The sequence below is a fragment of the Papaver somniferum genome, chromosome 5 (genome assembly GCF_003573695.1).
Source record: "Papaver somniferum cultivar HN1 chromosome 5, ASM357369v1, whole genome shotgun sequence".
Classification (NCBI taxonomy): domain Eukaryota; kingdom Viridiplantae; phylum Streptophyta; class Magnoliopsida; order Ranunculales; family Papaveraceae; genus Papaver; species Papaver somniferum.
The window spans coordinates 132,664,760-132,686,063 of NC_039362.1; the positions used below are offsets into that span (position 1 = coordinate 132,664,760).

The window sequence follows — 21,304 nt, forward strand, 5'->3', positions numbered from 1 at the left end:
TTTTCAGCTAAGATGTTGAGGAACTGCAGGGTTTAGTTTAGCGATCCAAATGTGAGAGTCCAGTTATCACACCAAGGATCAATAAACTGACTATAACAATCTAAGATCTTCAGTCAAATACCAAATTGTTATAAATTATTCCAAAACAAAAAAGAAGTTCTGATTAGACAAATACCAAATTTCCTTCTATGTAGTATTATAACTTTACTTATGAGATATAGTGGCATCATGATCGATTTAACCAAAACCAGAATTAGATATTTGTTATTTTCATTTGTTTAGTCAAACAATGTTACTAGATAATGTCATTGACAATAACATATATGTCTCTAGAGTTGAAGAACCACATTAAGATCTAATTCCCTAATCGATCTCACGTTTTGCGCTTCAATTATTTGTATCCATTTTTTCGCAACACTAGTAAAATCATTTTAAAAGATGAAATCAAGATATTACATGGACATCAATCCAAAAAATCACCGAAGTCTGACTTATGACCGAAAGGATGTACACCAACAAATTTGTTTCTAATTTCGCAGACGAGAGATTCCAATTGTGCTAGCACCTCATTTTCCTTGTAATTGACCTCACCTCTGGAGGTACCGATATTACAATACTCTTGTTTTCTAGAGGAAACTTATGGGTTGTTGACCATCATTGCATTTGTCTTTGATATATGGGCACTTAAGAGTGCAATCGAGCAAAAGAAACAAGTGTATACATCTAGGATCACAGTCGAGTTTGGATCAAGGAGTTGAGTATATATATATCATGTGATCATTAACTAGTTTTCTCTGCATGCACTTGACTTATATGAAAATTTAGGGATGTTGACAAATCGTATTCCAAAATCTTAGCTTTTCATGTTAAAATCATTTTAAAAGATGAGATCAGGATATTACATGGACATTGTTAATAGAGTGTGCATAAAATCAGACTTGAAACATCATGTAATTGATGGCATTTCAAAGCTTACGTTCCGAGGTTCGAGGCTCACAGATCGATGACATTCTCATCATACATGTTAAAAATTGCTCCAAAAAAAAAAAGTTCTGACTAGACAAACATCAGATTTTCCTTTTGTGTACTAGTATAACTTTACTTATGAAATATAAAGGCGTCATGATCGATTTAACGAGTAACCAAAATTAGATATTTGTTGTTTTCATTTGGTTAGTAACAATTTTACTTTTACTACATAGAAGTAGAATTAAAATCGTTCCAGAATTGTTCCAACCGAAAAATGAGATAAAATACTTTTAGGCCGTAATCCTAGGTCAATCTAGATGCAATGTTTCTTTTTGAACTTACGATGTCGGCTCTTTTTTATCATCGTGATTTAAAGTTCAAAGTTCCCCAAAAATAACACAAAATTGGTTAAAAAGACCAAAATCAACAATTTCTGGGTGAAAAGGACATTTACATTTTGATACTGTTTAAATGGACAAAAATGTAAAAATAGTCAGGATGTAAACAGTTTCATCCTACCCATTTTCAAATATTTTTTCTTATTTTTAATTTATATCAGGATGCATCCAGTTTCATCCTTGCTATTTTTTAAATTTAAGTCAGGATGAATCCAGTTTCATCCTTGTTATTTTTTTGGTGTCCATTTCACCCGTATAAATTTTTACTCGTCCATTTGAACATGTTTTAAATATATTTGAACAAATGACCCATTTTCCGCAAAAGTAAAAAGTACATGTGCATGACTCTATTTATTATGAGATGGGAGGGAGTCGTGACTTAATTTGATGGAGCATGGAGTGCTAGTGGCGACATCATGAAGTTTTCATGAGCCGGTGCAAATAGTTAGACGTGGGCATGCATGTGTAGCTGTATACTCGACTTGATTTGCGAGCCGCGTGATGAAGATAATAGTCATATCAGATCGATGTGATTTATATTTGACAAATTATGACGAAATCATTGTATACGCCTAAAGTTACAAAGTATAGTAACTAGTATTTTCACGGGAAGAACTTTTATTAAAGAGAGTTAGATACTAGTTGTTGGATGCAGTACCTAGTTACATCTAGCCATCATCTACGCAATTAAATTTCTGTTATTTTATCTTTTTTTTCTTTTAATATTTTAAGCAAACAAATTCTTATTATTAGGTCGAGCAAATCCCAGCTGTTTTTTTCTCTCTTTTCATTTAAATAATATATTTCAAAAATTATGAAATTTGTCAAGAAAGCACAAAAAGGTAGGCAACCAAACGGCCCTAAATCAAGTCAATCAAGAAGAGTCTTAAACTCTCAACTCCCAACTAGCAGCAGCAGCTAGAGGTTGTTTGTTGTATGCTGCTTACTTGTTGAATGGAAGTTTGTGTCCGTGATGATAATGAGAAACCAACATTTCTTGCGTGTTTCATTAGTCTGCACTGCAGTGTGGTTTACTTAATTAATCATTGAAGTCATCACCATCCTCTACTAATCAACACCTGCTATTAGCTAGTTTCTTAATCACACATTTTCCTTTACTTAACTTTCTTACTTATGGTTTACTAATTGAATGACCAACCAAGCAAACCAAATATGCATTTTATCTTTCGTGCAAGTCTTCTTACCTTGCCCGTACACTTTTTTCATAAACTTGTTTGCGTCTTGCTATGTACGTACGTACACCTCATGAAATGAAGGCAGTTTTGGTTGGTCAAACTTGAGGGCATGCATGGAAGATCGACGACCCACGACAAGCTAAGGTTCTTCTGAAACGGAGTACATCTCTAGGAATATACCAAGCTGTTACGTGAGGCTCTTTTGGACTTGTTAGGAACCAGTTTTCATTTCATTCAGCAGTAGAGAACCATTAGAATGACATGCCCATTAGGCCTGTCAATGGATACCGATTTTCCTTTAGCCGATACCGATAATCCGTTAGCCGTTACTGCTACCATCCGACATAGCGGTAAACGGATATCCGATACCGATAAGCTAACGGATAATCCCTTCTTAACGTAACGGTAGTAGAACCGTGTATTTCCGTTAGGTTTAGTTCCGTTATCCGTTAACGTGCGTACTGCATAACTGGTTATGCACATTTTCTTTGTACTGCATAACTAGTTATGCACCATTTTCTTTGCATCTGCAGTGATTTATGATAAGCATAACCTTTGATGCATCTGCATAACTAGTTATGCACATTGTTCTGTACTGCATAATGTCTTATGCATCTGCACAACTGGTTATGCACTTTTTTTTTTTGCCACATAACAAGTTATGCATCTGCATAACTGGTTATGCACATTTTCTTTGTACTGCATAACTAGTTATGCACATTTTTTTTGGGCCTGCGCCTAAGTTCCCCTTTTTATACGTTATGTATTGTTTGGTTTATCTCATCTCATTCAGTCATTCTTCTGTTCTTCACTTCGACACAACAGAGAAGTTCTCAGAGAGAAAAAGAGAGAAACTACGGATGCTGAATCAAGCATCGTCTTCTCTGCCTTAGAAATCATCATCTGTAAATGCATTTGCAGATGCAGTTGGCACTTGGGACTTGGCAGAGGAGAATCTGGAGATGGAGGAGGAATGCATTTGCATTTGTTGACTCAAATGGAGATGGAGATGTCTTTTTTTTGCAAAAAAAAACATGAAGATTATGAACTTGTTTTCTTGTGTGGCAATGGCATGAACATCTGTATGTCTTTTTTTGGTGTGGCATGGATTTAGAACCTGTTTTGTTGGATTTTAAAGCTGTTATGTGTACTTGTTCTGTGTTTTTATCCTGTTTTGTGGTTGTCCTGTGACTTACCGGATGGCAGCGGAAAAATATCCGTTATCCGGTAAGTCCAACGTAACGGTAACGTTTTTGAATTTCTTATTTCCGCCGGAAATGAACGGTAACGGATATCCGCTAAATTTTAACGAGAACGGCACCGACAGAGCCTATTTCCGTTACGTTAGCATCCATTGACAGGCCTAATGCCCATCTGGTAGTGGGGCCATTTGGCCTGGCCGGGCCCGACACAGATGTGCTATTAAAACAGGCCGTCTTTGGTTTTAGTCTAGTGGTGCATTGAATTTTACCAACGGTGACGTTATCTGGCAACACCAAACCGAATTCATCACGAAAAAAAAAATTAAAAAAAAATTAAGTAGGCCAACTCCAGTCTCATCCCAAACCTCCGAAGTTTGTCAGGCTTATGTAGTGCCACATGACATCTTATCTCAACCATAGGCCTGCGAATTGAATAAAGTTACCCTTACTATTCCAGCAAACATAACTATATACGCAAGGCTGAATTCGTAACTTTGAGTACCTAAATAAATTGGAACTCATCTCTTCTACTAGTTCATCTGCCAATTTCTCAACTGAAATTTTCTTCGTGTGCTTAATCAGATGGCCTTGTTCCTTGCTTCACCAGTACCATATGCCCGGTTACAGGTTCCACTCTCAGGGAAAGTTAGTCGCCGCAAAGTCTCGACTTTGGCAACCACAATTTCACGACCTGATGACAAAGAAGAAGTAGGTGTGGATTGGGTGAAGGCCACTTCGAATTTCTTCGACCAAGGAGATTCAAGACCGATTATGTTGTTTGATGGTATGTGCAACTAAAACGAATAAAGTACTACATGCTTACGATATATTCTTAGCTAGTTGAAATTTTAGATGTCTACCGATACATTTTCAATATTTGTGTTCTCAGGAGTGTGCAACTTATGTAATGGGGGTGTCAAATTTGTTCGGGATAATGATCGTCAAAGGTTAGTTATATTATATTATATACTCCTAAACATGGAACTTTATTTTTCACTTGTCTTTTGTTTGTAATGATCCCAATTATTGTTTTTCTTTTATTAGGAGAATGAGGTTTGAACCACTTCAAAGTGAATCTGGTAAGAAGTTGCTACAGAGGTCCAAAAGAGCACCGGACGATATTTCTAGTGTTGTTCTTGTTGAAAAGGATAGGTAACTAACTAACTAAATGCACAGCAATTCTCATTACCATTAATTACTAGTTTGTATATCAGAGCAGACAGAAATTTACAGACTATTCATGTTGTAAATGCTGATGGCACTGTGCAACATGACCACACTTGTGACGGCACATTAATGTATCAGTGTTGCATATGTGCAAAAGAAAGACTACCTCTGACAGTAAAACTATGTCTTGCTAGATCATATATCAAGTCAGAAGCAGTACTCAAGATCATGGAATACCTCAATTTGCCTTTTCCCCAGCTTGCATTGTTTCTGCAGTTTGTGCCATTGTAAGCCCCATTCTTGTCTTGTTCCAATTCACATTTTTCTTTCTCTTATTCTAGTTTCTGAATTCCCAGTGAAAGACATTTATCCAGTGATTTAACCTTTTGTTTTCATTTGCACTATGTAAAAAATTGCAGGTTCATACGGGATTTTGTATACGATAATGTTGCAGATAATCGGTACAACATCTTCGGTCGGGCGGAATCGTGTGAGATATAGTTTATTAGGATAGTTGAGCATCAATGTCAGCTTGATTTACACACCAACTTAACTTGTAAGAACATAAAAGATGTCAAGATGAATCCATAGTTTCGTATACAAAGAAAAATAACATCAAAAATTATACTGTATTGTATACCCTTTATAAAGAAACTGCACTTTGTACCTCAGAGAAGGCAAAATCGTATTCAAGAGAATTTGCTCAGTACTGTTACTACTGTACAATACAACTGTGTATGATGCATAATAGCCTGTTGACTTTGTTGTCAAAGTGGGGGATGGTATAAGGCCTTAGCCTTCAGGCCAACATGTAAAGGTGTGTGCAGCTCATATTAGTTCTGTAGGGGTAACAAAAACTGTAATTTGTCAAAATCCTGTGGATCTGGTTGAGGTGGTTTTTATAGAGCATTTGATCATTTTCTGTAAATGTAGGACATACTTCATAGATGATATGTGTTCAATGCATTCCGTTTGTAAAATTTTTAACGATGTAATCAACTGCCTAATGGTTTAATATGATTACACTGTATATTTGAGCATCAACCAGTGCTTACGTGATAATGTAGTATATGGCATGGATATCAAAAGAGCATGTGAACAACAGCCAACATGGTTATCCATAAACATTTTTGTTAATTAAATTTGAACGTGCAAGTCGTAGTTTATTTGTCATAGCGTATGAAATGTCGTTTCTTTTTTGTTTTATGCAGCTAGATGATGGTTTAGAGATGTCTTTTACTGACAAGCGACGATTCGCCAAAGTGCGCTTGCTCAAAGATGTAGTTTTACCTTCTCAATACTCACTATCAGTTCATTGTCCATTGCATTCTTAGTTGTGTTTTCCCTTCAGTATTTCATGCTGTTGACTTTGTTGGTGCAGCCAACGTTGAAACCTCCAATCTCCGAGCTTGGTCCAGATGCGCTGCTGGAGCCTATGACAACAGACGAGTTCTTTCAGTTACTGAGAAAGAAGAAGATTGCTATTAAACCTCTTTTACTTGACCAGGTTAGATATTCTCTCTGTTTTAGCAAAACTGATTGGAATTACCTTATATGCTTTCTCTTGCTCGTTACAATGCTGAATTGTCTTATAGGTAGCAATCAGTTGTACACTTCTACTTCAAAATTTATTTCTGGGTCCCAAATATTTTTGTCTTAAGGGGTCCCCTTCAAAATGGTGGATAGGGAAGCTTTATTTATGTTGTGGCTTTCAGAAAGTCTATTGACTGATGATTTGAAATGAATAAATCATATGCAGAGCTTCATTTCGGGGATTGGCAATTGGATCGCAGATGAAGTGCTTTATCAAGTCAGTTTACTCTACTTATAATCATGCCCCTTTTCAATTTTCATGTATAATTTGTAGTTTCTTCTGCTTGTTTAAAAGATTCAGCTATTTCCCTCACTGAGCTCGGTGTATTGAATGTGTCATACTCTAACCTACTGTTGAATGCAAATTTTTACATCATATGCTTGCTCTGAAAGTTATCTAAGACTTTTAAGTTTCTTGTAGAATTACTTTATAGTACATCAACCACCATAAATGATGACTGCGGTATCAAATAACTAACCAAAAAGAAGTCCTGAAGCAAAATTTTATGGTTTTCATTTTGGTTTATTTGAATCAAAGGGCTCTAGTATACAATCATCATTAATAAGGTTCAGTTGTTGACTTTCTTGTTCCCCTGATAGTGTTGACAGGCATCATACCATGTTGCTTTATCATAAAATTATTCATTCATACATGTTCCTGGAAAATGGAAGTGTTTAAGTTTTTCCTTCAAAGGCTTAATACTATTTACACGTTTCAGCCAATACAACTTTTAGTCCATGAAAATTGCTACTGCAAAAAATGAAGTTGTGATTCACAATATATTCTCCGATGACAGGCAAGAATTCATCCTCTCCAAGTTTCTTCGAGCTTGTCCAAGGAGCACTGTGAAACTCTGCAAAAGTGCATCATAGAGGTATGACTGGATTTTGCTTGTGATGTTTGCTTCTTGTTTGTAAAGTTTGTTTTAAATCTACACATGTCTGCCTAAGCATTGGAGCAAATATAGAAAGAAAGGACACTGTTATTAGCATGTTTCGTTCAAGGAATTAAAGGCTAGAAACCAATTCCCTGCGAAACAATAGATTTCCATTGCACTGGTCCAACAGTGCAATGGAATTGGGTTCCGGGGTAAAAACATAAGTAATTGAATTACCTCAACCAAATGTTAGTTTTTTGGATTTGAATGCAATTCCTTGGAATTGATTTGAAATCCAAGAATTAGATTACCCCATAATTGAATTCCTAGGATTCCGATTCTTCCAACCAAACGAGGTGTATGTGTAGGTTGTAGAGTTTGCGGTTGAAGTTGATGCTGATTGTAGCAAATTTCCAATTGAATGGTTATTTCATTCTCGGTGGAACAAAAAGCCAGGAAAAATGAGCGGTAAGGTATTTCTAAATTTACATGAATCATTTTTGATAAATAAATAATTGATTTTACAGGTCATTGATAAGGCAGTTGAAGTTGGAGCTGACAGTAGTCAGTATCCCAGTAATTGGATTTTCCATTCTCGCGAAAAGAAACCTGGCAAGGCCTTTGTTGATGGTTCGGCTCTTGACTCCAATATCATCAGTCATGTCGTGATTGACGTATTAGTTTGTCAACTTTGCTAGTCATGCCCAGCTTCAATACACTAAATTGTTATCCTGTCAAGTGCAATTATAACATTGCTCACTTGTTGCTTATTTGGAACCAGCTAATTGGATTTGTGCATCTAGATTGACCCGCCTTCATGTTTTATCTAAGGCTAAAATTAAGTAACACCTTTGCGCTTTCCATCTACTTGCAGGGAAGAAAATTGATTTCATAACAGCAGGAGGCAGGGTATGTATTCTTAGTCAATATGTGCTACTTATTTCTTTCTTTGTTTTATCTTTCTTAAGTTTCTGATTTAAAGCGGTCTAATATTTGTTGCAGACAACTGCTTATGTGCCAGACTTGCAAAAGCTTACTGGAGAACAAGCTAAGAAGGCAGCACTTGAACCAAAAGAACAAACGTCAGATGGAGATGAGGATGAAGAAAATCTGGAACGGAAGAAGGGAAATAAATCAAAACCAAAGAAAGCCCAGACCAAAAAGCCTCCTGCAAAAAGGAAAGGTAAGGCAACTAGTGACAATGATAATGACAGTGAAGATGACGAGATGGAGGAGAAGAAGGTTGAAAAGGTCGCAAAAGGTAAACAATCAAAGGCAAAGGTTGAAACATCAGACAAACCAAAAGGCCGTCAAAGCAAGAACTCAAAGAAAACTTAGAACTTCATATCCGTTATCATATGAACATCTGTTTAATTAGTTTAGAGTTCAAAAATTAGTGTAATATTTGAAGATTTCGGTCATGCTTTGACTTTGAATTGTAGGGAGAAATCACAATTTGATGCAACATTTTTTTTGGCATTAATAGAAGTGTTCTCTGCATCATTTTTTCTGGTAAACCACAGTTAGAGCAGAGTTATTGACATCATAGCTCACCAATCTGTTGTGAAGCTCACCCATAGAATTACCTGGTTGTCCTGTGCTGTGCTCATCTTATTCCTATTCTAGGAAATTTCAGTGATGAAGCTTCTTGGATAAATTCATTAGACTCGAAATTGATTCGAACGAAGTTAAATGGTTTTCCGAGTCCATGTGAACTTGGAGAAAGCTAACCAAATAGTCTTGGTCTATTAATAGAGATAATAATAATAATACCACAATGAACTAGCAACCAGAGCTACAATAGAATGGCGTTCTTAAAGTAAAACAGCCTTATTAGTTGGCGACCCTACAGTTGCGGCGGATCTGGCCATTTTCACCAGTAAGTGGACTCAAGCTTCCCATCCTTGCCATAGAGCGTTTGAAGTCCTCAAAGAAAGCCAGTGGATCGATTACGTATGACTCCACGATTTCGAGTGTTGGACTGTTTCCAGCGACAAGTGCTTGATCAGATGGTAGAAGAGCCTCGCCTGACACAAGGTTAATGAAATACTGATTATCAAATGTTGCTGGGGTTGCCAAGTCAAGAGCTGTTAGAGTTGCATTGTTGTCATTTTCAGAGTTGGAGCAAAGCTGTTTCAATGATGCTAGAAATTGTAGGTCGAGGACTGGCCCATCAGAGCTGCTGCTGCTACTGCGACCCTGAAGACTAGAGCTGAACGATGAGCACCTAGCTTGACCAATGGTGTGTGCACCTGGAAACGGATGATTGCACAGAGTTTTAGCTTTAGAATTTGATGGATTTAGATGGATAATTTAGAGGAAAACACATCACCTGATAGAGCAACCATGTCAGTGTAGTCGAGGCCAACGTTTTGGAATTTGGTGATGAGGGTGTTTAAGTCTGAATTTGGAGCTGGAATGTTGTTATTCGCATCTGTTTTGCTAGCACTCAAGCTGTCCTTTCTACCCATTGGAACATCCCACCCCGGTCCACCAGACTGCCATTAAAACACAAATTGTCAGCTTACAAAGTGCACAGGAAACAGTCTTAGATGGTAAACATTACCACAACAACGGAGTCTCGGGCAGCAGTAGCAAGAATGTCAGCACAGGAAACAGTCTCAGGACACACAGATTCAAGTTCACATTTTATTGCATCAACCACATCAAACCCTCTTAGAGAATTCAAATTGGGTACTGCAGTCTTTTCTCCAACAAACGTATTTGAATCATCTAACAAGACGGAAGCATCGCAACCCTACAGCCAATACATATACACATATCAATAGTTTAGATTTAAGCTACATATTGTTACTATAAATGTGAATTAATGTACTCACATTAACAAAACAATCATGAAAATGGAGACGAAGAAGCGATGCAGCCATCCGTGGATCATTCATCACAGCTTCCTCAACCTTTGAGTAAATGATACGTTCAACATCTGGGCAAGTATGGATGTAGGCATCAATTTGGAGAGAAGATGCAGCACCATTATCAGTACTAAAACAAGCTTGGATGAAAAAGTAGTTATTAGATATGGAAGCAATTGAGAGAAAAACCCAAAGCAAAACAAGGAGATTAAACACTGCCATTAAGCTAGCTAGTCTTAGCAATACTGATCATGCAAATGAAAAGATGAGTAGCCGTACTACAATGAGAGTGGTTCTTGCCAATTCTGCACTCTACTTGGTAATGTTTATAGTGGCAAAGGGAGTGGTTGAGAGAGACATAGTCAAGGTCTTGAAGTAGTCCAGAAAAGCTAGTAGTAATGATGGCATATAACAATGATTTGGTCATACTGATTCCCATGTGATGATTCTTCATGCTTTCTTCATGCAAAAGAATACACACGGGAACGGACTGAATAGAGTGTGCTGTAACCGGAAGTTGAAGATTCAAAAGTAATGCGTCCGGCCGGCCGTTAAAATATTATTTCAACTTCCGGTTACTGCAATGCACACATTTGTTTGGCATTAACAAAAGTGTTCTTTGTATCAGTTTTCCCGTCAAACCACACAGTTAGAGCGGAGCTACTGACATCATGGCCCACTAATCTATATTATAAAGCACACCCATAAAATTACCTGGTTGTCCCCTGTGTATTTATCAGAAAATGCTACCCATAAATCTAGGGGTTGGATGGATATCATTTAGTGGTGTAAGATGTTTAAAGATGTTTAAGAGAGTTAAATATGAAGGGTATTCAAGTAAGGGGAGGGATCGGGTGACGGTTTATTTGACAGAGTCACTCACAGACTCCATGAGCCGTTGGATGTAAATCTTTTGAAGGGCTCAGATTAATTGATAAACATGCGGGTTTTTTTTTTACTAACCCAAAACCCAGTTTCATAGGTTGACTTCCTCCATATCTCTCTCGGCTATTATTTCGTTCGTCTCTAATCCTTCTTCCTCCTTCCACTCTCTGCCATGGTTTTTAAAAGCGCCGCTTCACGCTACGCTTCGCTTTAGATTTTTCCAATTCGCTTCGAAACGTAGTTATGAAGCGAATCTATTATGAAGCGCCGCTTCACGCTACGTTTCGTATGCTTCGCTTCAAATTTTTCAAATTCGCTCCGAAACGAATCTACCATGAAGCAAAAGATTTATTTAATTGATGCCCCTTTTTACTTAGTCAAGTCTTTTTTAGGGGAATTTCGAACCTCCGACTTAAAATAAAGTGAACCACTGCGTCACGCTACTGTTTTTTAAATTAACTAGACTTATATTAAATTGATACAATTATTATATCTTCCTAAATATTAAATTATTAATAACAAACTATTACTATTTATAGGAAAAAATCCGATTCAAACATCAATCATGAAGGATGCTTCAGGCTTCAACATGGGCATGGCTTTGTAAAAATAAAAAAAGCTTGACGGTTTCAATACCTTGCTCTCTCCAACAAAACAACCAAAAGCTCTACCATCGATTAATTAAGTTTATTGTTTAGTTAGATGTGGAAAAATCCTGCATTCTCACAATCCTAGCACCACCAATTATGTCCAGCCAAATACCAATTCACTTGCTACGGGCCAAACTGAACAAACCTTATCTTTTTAGCAGTATCAATCTTCCAAATTCAAATCATATTTGTTAGCTAAACTAGAAGCACCTGTAACACGTACAAATATATAATTAGGAGATCGTATTTTAGATCAATCTCCTGGAACATCAAAAACCAGGACCTTTCTTTAGAAATCTATTAAATTGAGAAGAAATTAAGCAAGGGATCGAAAATTGAATTGAATCCAAGATGTTTTTAGGTTTCAAACCCCTATTAATCATGAAGAAAACATAAATTAAGGAAGGTTTTTAACCAATTCCTAAATCAGAACCCTAGAAACAGATTTTTGAATGCAAAATAAAAAAAAAACGAGGAACAGTTTTGGTATTTCAAAACTTTTCTATAGCAAACGGTTTCATTAATTGACTGGGTTTAATTCCATTTGTTGCAGAAGTGAACGAATAGCCGAGAGAGAAGGAGAAGCTAATCCTCTGTTGTAACCATTAAGAAAGAGAAATAGAAGAGTTGAGATAAGAAGAGTCGAGTGTTTTGCATCGGGTCATGGATAATTAACCAAAACCCGCGTGTTTTTGATTTTAATCTCAGCCCTTCAAAAAATTTAGATCCACTGGCTGATGGAGTCTGTGAGTGACTCTGTCAAATTAACAATGTCACCCGATCCCTCCTCTTCAAGTAAAACAAAGGATATAAAGTGGACATGTTTTTTTGGTAGAATAAAACGGATTGGAAAATCTAGCAATTTTTTTAATAACAAAAATTACAATACCAGCTAGCTGGGGTGGTAGTCTCAACAAGCGATGCTTTAGGCAGAGAGACAGACCCCATTGGTAGCCCCTATTAGTTCACCTAGACGTGAAACATACGTAATAAGGTTTTTACATGAAAAAGAAAATGCAAGGAAAACTAATAAAAATAAAAAGTGCAGTAAATAGTAAAGCCGCTAATATCCCTAGAAAAAGAGATATACAATACGTTATTGGACATGAAAATTATAGCTTGGAATGTTTAGGGTCGTGGAAATCCTTTTACACAAGACTAAATCTCAAAGATCTTTAGTGAAATCTGTATTTTTATTTTCATCCTTCCTTGATTCTCACATAGTTGCTCCGATAGGTTTAGTTGTAGCGTGAATAGATGGTTTTCACTTTGATGTAGTTCACTGGAAAATCAATACCATTAATATCATTTTGAAAACTAACTTTGACTTTATACACTGGTTACTGATTTGTTTTTACGGGGGCAGCTAAGCCAGCTAATTGGATTTGTGCATCTAGTTTGATCCGCTTTCATGTTTTATTTGAGGCTAAAATTAAGTAACCCCTTTGAGCTTTCCATTTCCTTACAGGGAAGAAAATTGATTTCATAACGGCAGGAGGCAGGGTATGTATTCTTAGTCACATTTGCTACTTATTTCTTTATTTCTTTTATTTTTCTCAAGTTTTTGATTTAAAGCGGTCTAATATTCTTAGCAGACGACTGCATATGTGCCAGACTTGCAAAAGCTTACTGGAGAACAAGCTAAGAATGCACCAGTTGAACCAAAAGAACAATCGTCAGATAGAGATGACAACAATGAAGAAAATATGGAAGGGGAAAAGAGAAATAGATGAAAACTAAAGAAAGCCCAGAATCAAAAGCATACTACAAAAAAGATAGCTAAGGTAACTAGTGACAATGATGATAGAGAAGATGACGAGATGGAGGAGAAGAAGGTGGTCGAGAAGGTCGCAAAAGGTAAACAATCCAAGGCAAAGGTTAAAACATCAGATAAACCAAAAGGCCGTCAAACAATAACTCAAAGAAAAACTAAAACTTCATCTATTTAATTAGTTTAGAGTTCAAAAGTAAAACTATAATGTCTTTGTAATTTGTCATGTTTTGACTTTGAATTGTAGGTCTAAATTACAACTTGATGCAAAGTATGCTCGAACAAGTTGGTTATCGTATTACGATTACAATAATGTAATACTTAAGAGAACTAGAAATCATGGAAAGCAATACGACTCAAACTGTATCTCAAGTAGAAACCCATTTATTGGTTAAGTCATAATGAATGTAAAAATATTATTGACTCTGCTTGGAAGATGCAAGATCAATATTCTGTTCAATCTAAACTTCTGAATACACAACATGCTTTATCGGATCGGAGTAAAACAACCTTTAGTAGTATTCAAGAAAAAATTAAACATATCAAGAATCAATTGCGTACTTTGTTTCAGCATAATCTACAAGCTGAATTGTCCTTCAATATATCCAGTTGCACACTGATGATCTATCACATTTATATGATATTCATGATCAGCATGTCAGGCAAACATCTAGAGATTCTTATTTTTCTTATGGTGATAAAAATACTAAGTATTTTCATACTAGGGCCAATTTTAGGAGAAGGAACGAAGTGAATTAGAAATTTCATTGAATAATCATTTTCAACATATAACTTCATCTTCAAATCCTGTTAAAGATTCGAAGCTTCATGCTCTTATACATCCCTGCATTAGTGAGGAAGATAATAAGAATCTTTTACGTATTCCTTCTGTAGATAAAATTAGAGATATTATAGCTCAAATGCCATCCTGGAAAGCTCCAGGCCCTGATGGCTTTCAAATAGGTTTATACAAGTTCAGTTGGGATATTGTTCAGCTGGTCAGATTTTTTTTGTGACTTAACATTTTGATCCATCCATTAATTTTACTTATCAAACTTTGGTACCTAAAGTTGAATGCCCGGATACCCCTAGCGATTTTCGACCCATTAGCTTATGTAATTCTACGTATAAAATCATCTCTAAGTTAATGGTAAATCGAATGAAAACTATTATATCAAAAATCATATCACCATATCAAGTGGCTTTTGTACCAGGTAGATGAACCCAAGATAACATCATTATAGCTCATGAATTTCTTGATACTATGCGAAAGAAAATTGATAGAGTTGGTGATATTGCTACGAAAATAGACATGTCTAAAGCATTTGACCGTATTGAATGGAATTTTTTCACGACATGCATTTTTAAACAATTATGTTTTACTGATAAATTGTGTGACATGATCTACCACTGCATTAGTACTGAAAAAGCGGGGGTCTAACAACCTCACCCAATATTTCGTTTAGCAATCTGTATGGACAACTCCAATATAATTCCAAGAGAATTAACTAGACAGTCAGACTCAATCAATGGAAATATATCCAAGAGTTATATCTCTATTTCTCAATTCAATCTGCAATCAAACAAATAGGAATTGCAAGCCCGATTGAATATAAGAAATTGAAAAGCGGGCGTCTAACAACCACACCCAATATTTCGTTTGGCAATCTGTATGGACTAAACCTCAATTTCCGAGAGTGAAAACTCAATCAAAGAATAATACTAAATAGTTTATCTCTTACTCAACACAATCAATGGTTAAACAGAAGCAAGTCCGTAAACCTAATTTTAGTGTGAAGTTCTTGAACCAAAATCTTTTGTGTTAATCACAACCTATTCAATATCCACCGTGTATAAACCTCTTTAAGCAACAATCATTAAAGGAATATTTCAACACGGTGTCCACTTGAAACAGGGTTAGTCTGGACTGGTCTAACTATGTGAAAATAACAAAATCAAGTGTTCAAGATCAATCAAGTCTTATCCAACAAACAAGGTGGGATTTAACAACTATGATTGATTAACGTACAACTTGTATTCTTTCAATTATATAAATAAAATATAATGCGTAAAAGAAATAACACAGACACCAGAAGTTTTGTTAACGAGGAAACCGCAAATGCAGAAAAACCCTGGGACTTAGTCCAGAATAAACACACACTGATTATAAGTTGTTACACCAATTTCCTACTACATATTCGGACTAGATGTAATACCTGCTTCAGCTGTATTCAAGCACTTATAGACTCTTACCAGAACACTTAATCTCTTTAGGAATTCTTCTCGTAAATCTTCTAGGAGAACCCAAGGCTCTCTTTAGAAAATACAAGAACACGGTTGATATTTTTCGATCTTTTGTTTTCACAAAACACCAAACCGATTTCCCTTTAGATGTAAATCAAGGTTTTTTTGGAAATCTTGTGTTTGTTTTGAGAAAAACAATTACTAGGTAAAAGTAATATCAAAACAAACTTGTAGATTAGGGATTATTATACTCTTAAAAAATAGGAAGAGAAATCTAATGATTCTACAACAAGAACAACTAGAATAAATCTAGAGATATCTTGTTTAAAACTTCTTAAGGATTTTTATGAGATACCTTAATCGAAGTTTTGTTTCTAGCTTCCGATTTCGACTAACAAGTATTGGTATACGATTGGAAATTGAAATCCATCAAAACCTAGGGTTTATGATCAACAACTCTTGAATGGTTTTATATTAGAAGAGAAAACCTTAGAATAGACAAGAGGTGAAAACCTAGATTACAAGTTGTATAATCAATCACGAAGATTAAATCCAACTCGGCTTTGTGATCCCCAATACAAATACTTTTATCTCACTCTTGTTAACGAAGAACATAAGACATGGAAAACAACCTTATGAAGCTTACACCAATTTTCCAAAAGGGGATGAAAACGTGTAGCACTCACGAACCCTTTATTTATAGTGAAAGGTAACTTGAAAGCTACGCAAAGCTATTTTCCTTTTTCAAGACTCTCCTAATTTTGGGAGTCTTTCCCAAGTTACAACACTCTTGCCAAAATATTTAAATAAATAATTAATTAGCAAATATTGTATTTATGTGAGTAAATCACATTTTAACTTAGGCACGAATTAAAAGTTATCACAAAAACTTTAATATGGTAATCAAATATGTTTGGATTAATAGTCATCTTGCATAGATAAGGAAACATCACCAAATTGACTAAAAAAGACTTCTAGTCACGTAATTGGGCCCAAGTCCATGAACCGTTACAAGCAGTCCATGGATTGTTTCTTATTAACGAACTATAACAGTTACATCAACACTTATAACTGTTACTTTAATAAATCACTCATAACTTCATCGTTATAACTCGGAATTGAGTGATTCTTGGCTCGTTGAATTCGTAAGCTCATTCACTATAACATGAGAACATTTCCAGGGATAAAGGTTATTGTCACAAAAGTCGTGGCTCAAATAACCTCGAGTATATATACATAAATGTACATTTACCGTCATAGAAATTGTTCCATAGAGTGAGCATTTGTTTCGATGGATTAGATAGGTAGAATTGAACAAGAATCCAAATGAAATCAATTACCACATACCTTTATTGATGAAGTCCTTGTTGATGTCTTCTTGTAGTCTTCAAACTTCATCCATCAAGGATAGCTTCGATTCTACTTCTTAGACTTAATCTAGTCCAAAACTAACTTTAGTATACTAAATCAAGAATGCATTTTGGAAACTAAAATTGAAAACTAACTTGACATACCAACGCTAGTGGGTTCAACCGATCAATGCTCTAACAATCTCCCCCTTTGTCAATTTTAGTGACAAAACCATTTTACATATGGATTGTACTTGTTAAAAGCATTACAGCTCCAAAATCCGACATTCTTGATTTCCTTGGTTCTTCAACTATGTGTGTGTTCATCATGTACTTGTTGAAGATCCATCATAGTATTATTACACATCATCAAAGTTCAATTGTATCACAACTTTGACAATAATACTACGGTGATATGTATCACCCCCCCTTAGTCAATACTTCATCTCACAATGAAAACCCCCCACCCTTACATAATGATCTGTAAACCATATGTATTTGTAGTGTTAACTACACATTAATTCTCCCCTTTTTGTCAATATAAATTGGCAAGGGTACGAAAACTAGTGGGATCCTCATGAAATTTTCAAGGAGGTACTTCATGACCAAAAGAGAACATATCAAATTTACTTTAGATGATATCACAGAGTCGAAATTTAGTGACTTCATCAAGGAGTTTATTAAGATACAAGTTAACCCCTACATGTTCCACAGCCGCACTCCCCACAAAGATTTGGCCATTAAGCACAAGTTCAATTAAGAACTCTCCACCATAAAATGTCATTCCCGAAAGAACAACAAGAGTGACCTTTCTTCAGGAAGAAGGATTTATATATTGGATTTTCGAAATCCCACAAGGAGATACGAGCTAAGGACCAATCATTGAAAGTCTTTCATGAGATCGTGTTACTAAAAAAATAGAACTATCTCATGGTAACAATACACAATATGTAATCATGAAGATCAAGTATTGTGATCATCTTTTCTAAGATACAAACTTGTATAAACAAGAATTGATATGCTTAGAAGGAAGAATAACCTTTTCCACAAGGATTTACACCAAGATGGTTGCCAGAAGTGTATGAAAAAGTTTCTTTGACAGTAAAAACCAACATCCAATGGTTTTGATTATTGCTTCTAATCTGTTATGCTTAAGAATTTTAATCACAAATCAATTTAGGTAATTAAGAATCATACGTGTGGTATTTATCCATATTCATCTTAACCATAACTAGAAACGAAACTAGTTAGAGAATTGTTCAATTGCTTAGCTAGATCTCATAGAAGTATACAAGACACAATCGAAGCAAAATCAGTTTGATTCACTCGAATCAATTCATGAACATTATAGCCACGGTTTGCAAATTACATTCCTTATTATATAAATGTTTTAAGTTCATGAACAAACCAATTTTATAAGGAACACACTTAAGTATGTGTACAGGTATGCGTAGTTAAGTAACCGGATTTGAGTTTTCCAAACTCAGCAGAAATTCACGGACGTGAACTTTCCGCCAGTATGCGTACGGGTACGCATACTTAGGTAACCGGATTGAGTTGGTTTTGATTTCCAAACTCAGCAGAATTTCACTGTCGTGAACTTCCGCCAGTATGCGTACGGGTACGCATACTTTCCCAGTCTCCATCAACCATTTAGTATACACACAAGTATGCATACTGTTAGAGCACTGCTCGGTCGAACTCGCATGCGTTGCTATCTCAAGCATGTTTGTCAATGTTAGTGATCAAAACTATAAGTATTGATTTCTAGTCTACTTATAGATAAGTCTCGGACTAGGATAGAAAGTGTAGTTGAGCTCGAGAACTCCATGGCGATCATCATACAAGACGAAAAACTAGTCAAGGAACTGGTGGAAATTCATCGACTAAAAGGTATGTGGAGACTTGAACTTATCTATCACTCAAAAGTCTATCTACACTATCTCTTATCTTAAGACAAAGTCGTTTTACTATATAGACTATGTGTTAGAGCATAGCTCGGTCAACCTCGCATGCGTTGCTATCTCAAGCATGTTTGTCAATGTTAGTGATCAAAATTATAAGTCTTGATTTCTAGCCTACATAGATAAGTCTCGGACTAGGATAGAAAAGTGTAGTTGAGCTCAAGGACTTCATGGCGATTCATCATACAACGACGAAGATATATACAAGGAACCGTGGAACTTCATCAACAAAAAGGTATGTGGAGACTTGAACTTATCTATCACTCAAAAGTCTATCTTTTCTATCTCCCACTTCTTATGAGACAAAATTCGTATGCTATATAGACTAGATCATACACATTTGACATTTCGAGCTGAACATTCATTGGTTATCTTTTATCTCGAAATCGTGTGTTGGTAAAGCGTTTCGCTTTGATCAAGTTTATCTTCACCTAGTGACGAAAGTCATGAAAAGTTTCAATCACTTTGAGAATTGATCTGACGTGAATCGGTTTGTGAATAACGGCTACATAGCGTCCTCTAAGAATGTCTCAATGATTGAAATGAGAGTTTAGATTACATAACCATGTATTCCTTGAACTTAGTCGGGGCTCCATAAGTTCTCTTATGTTGAGCCCAAAATAATTAAATTGATTACTTCGGTGATTAGTTTGGTTATTTGTATTCCAATTATATTAATTATAGGTTCTCTTGTAATTAATCTAGTTGAGTTTTCATATATTCCACAAATTCTTGTGTTGAGTATATGAAAGGCTACACTATCATGTTCTTTGGTTAATGTAGTCATATATTCCGTAAGGTTTTCCTTATGTTGAGTATTTGAACGGTTAAGTTAGTCATCTCCGTGTGATTGAATTAGTTGTAGCTCCGTGAGTTTACTTATGTTGAGCACTTTCAATTAAATTGATCACTTTTGTGGTTTGGTTTAGTTGCGTATTACAATTGAATTAATCATGGGTTTACTTGTGATTAATTTGGTTGAGCTTTGGATATAGAAAATCATTCCTATGGTTTTTGGTGTCCAATAAAAAAAAATCCTTCTTTTCTTTCAAAATTAAGGTCGCTCTTGTTGTTCTCTCGGGAATGACATCAAATGGGGGAGAGTTCTTTTGAACTTGTGCTTAATGGTAATATCTTGCGGGGAGTGCGGCTGTGGAATTTTATAGGGGTTATCTTGTATCTTAAAACTCCTTGATGAATGTTGTTAGCTTCGGATATTAGATTGCATTTAAATTAAGTTGGTATGTATTTTTCTTTTGGTCATGAAATGTCTCTTGTGGAAATTTCATTATGATCCCATTTTTGTACCTTTGCCAATTTTATTGACAAAAAGGGGGAGAAATATTGTAGTTCACACTACAAATACATATGGTTTTCGGATCATTGTGTAAGGGGGAGTGGTTTCCATGATCGAGATGGAGTATTGACTAAGGGGGAGTGATATATATCACCGTAGTATTATTGTTAATTTCTTGATACAATTGGACTTTGATGTTATATAATACTATGACACTGTATAATAATGATCGAGAATCTCGATTTCTCTCATTTTTATAGCTACGTATCTTCAACAACGATGGTGCTAAACTTACAACCTTTGGGATTATTGGAGTACTTGGAAGGACGAAGATTTCAAGGAACGTTGAATATTAGACTATGGAATAGGAGCCACTAAAGTTTATCTTTTTTGTATTCCATATATATTAATAGTTTTGTCACTAAAATTGACAAAGGGGGAGACTTTTAGAGCATAGCTCGGTCAACCTCGCATGCGTTGCTATCTCAAGCATGTTTGTAAATGTTAGTGATCAAAACTATAAGTCTTGATTTCTAGCCTACATTGCTAAGTCTCGGACTAGGATAGAAAAGTGTAGTTGAGCTCAAGGACTTCATGGCGATTCATTATACAACGACGAAGATCTATAAAAGGAACCGTGGAACTTCATCAACAAAAAGGTATGTGGAGACTTGAACTTATCTATCACTCAAAAGTCTATCTTTTCTATCTCCCACTTCTTATGAGACAAAATTCGTATGCTATATAGACTAGATCATACACATTTGACATTTCGAGCTGAACATTCATTGGTTATCTTTTATCTCGAAATCGTGTGTTGGTAAAGCGTTTCGCTTTGATCAAGTTTATCTTCACCTAGTGACGAAAG

General features: G+C 35.7%; 3 protein-coding genes across 4 annotated transcripts; 2 read left to right on the plus strand and 1 right to left on the minus strand.

Moving 5' to 3' along the window:
* Nucleotides 1-4,222: 4,222 nt before the first annotated feature.
* LOC113282761 (DCC family protein At1g52590, chloroplastic) lies at nucleotides 4,223-5,976 on the plus strand. Its single transcript, XM_026531830.1, has 5 exons — nucleotides 4,223-4,549; nucleotides 4,655-4,712; nucleotides 4,810-4,917; nucleotides 5,127-5,219; nucleotides 5,352-5,976. The coding sequence occupies exons 1-5, from the start codon at nucleotides 4,348-4,350 to the stop codon at nucleotides 5,431-5,433; spliced, it is 543 nt and encodes a 180-aa protein (XP_026387615.1). The 5' UTR covers nucleotides 4,223-4,347; the 3' UTR covers nucleotides 5,434-5,976.
* LOC113282760 (formamidopyrimidine-DNA glycosylase-like) lies at nucleotides 5,610-8,906 on the plus strand. Of its 2 annotated transcripts, none has more exons than XM_026531829.1 (8): nucleotides 5,610-5,749; nucleotides 6,144-6,212; nucleotides 6,314-6,439; nucleotides 6,692-6,742; nucleotides 7,323-7,400; nucleotides 7,772-7,871; nucleotides 8,278-8,312; nucleotides 8,406-8,906. In XM_026531829.1, the coding sequence occupies exons 2-8, from the start codon at nucleotides 6,162-6,164 to the stop codon at nucleotides 8,739-8,741; spliced, it is 777 nt and encodes a 258-aa protein (XP_026387614.1). In that variant the 5' UTR covers nucleotides 5,610-5,749; nucleotides 6,144-6,161; the 3' UTR covers nucleotides 8,742-8,906. The 2 variants fall into 2 exon arrangements, with proteins under 2 accessions (XP_026387614.1, XP_026387613.1); XM_026531828.1 differs by lacking the exon at nucleotides 7,772-7,871 and adding an exon at nucleotides 7,931-8,033.
* Nucleotides 8,907-9,217: 311 nt separating this feature from the next.
* On the minus strand, nucleotides 9,218-10,556 carry LOC113282759 (peroxidase 40-like). Its single transcript, XM_026531827.1, has 4 exons — nucleotides 10,244-10,556; nucleotides 9,970-10,161; nucleotides 9,736-9,901; nucleotides 9,218-9,655 (listed from the first exon to the last, which is right to left on the minus strand). Exons 1-4 carry the CDS (start codon nucleotides 10,496-10,498, stop codon nucleotides 9,237-9,239), a joined length of 1,032 nt encoding a protein of 343 aa, XP_026387612.1. The 5' UTR covers nucleotides 10,499-10,556; the 3' UTR covers nucleotides 9,218-9,236.
* Nucleotides 10,557-21,304: the final 10,748 nt, after the last annotated feature.

Coding starts and splice junctions, on each gene's coding strand:
- LOC113282761 (XM_026531830.1), top strand. CDS start 4,348: ATGGCCTTGTTCCTTGCTTCACCAGTACCATATGCCCGGTTACAGGTT. Junction 4,550..4,654: donor ACCGATTATGTTGTTTGATG/GTATGTGCAACT, acceptor TTGTGTTCTCAG/GAGTGTGCAACTTATGTAAT. Junction 4,918..5,126: donor GTTCTTGTTGAAAAGGATAG/GTAACTAACTAA, acceptor ATGTCTTGCTAG/ATCATATATCAAGTCAGAAG.
- LOC113282760 (XM_026531828.1), top strand. CDS start 6,162: ATGTCTTTTACTGACAAGCGACGATTCGCCAAAGTGCGCTTGCTCAAA. Junction 6,743..7,322: donor CAGATGAAGTGCTTTATCAA/GTCAGTTTACTC, acceptor CTCCGATGACAG/GCAAGAATTCATCCTCTCCA. Junction 8,034..8,277: donor TGGCAAGGCCTTTGTTGATG/GTTCGGCTCTTG, acceptor ATCTACTTGCAG/GGAAGAAAATTGATTTCATA.
- LOC113282759 (XM_026531827.1), bottom strand. CDS start 10,498: ATGGCAGTGTTTAATCTCCTTGTTTTGCTTTGGGTTTTTCTCTCAATT. Junction 9,902..9,969: donor CCCGAGACTCCGTTGTTGTG/GTAATGTTTACC, acceptor TTTTAATGGCAG/TCTGGTGGACCGGGGTGGGA. Junction 9,656..9,735: donor TGACATGGTTGCTCTATCAG/GTGATGTGTTTT, acceptor ATCCGTTTCCAG/GTGCACACACCATTGGTCAA.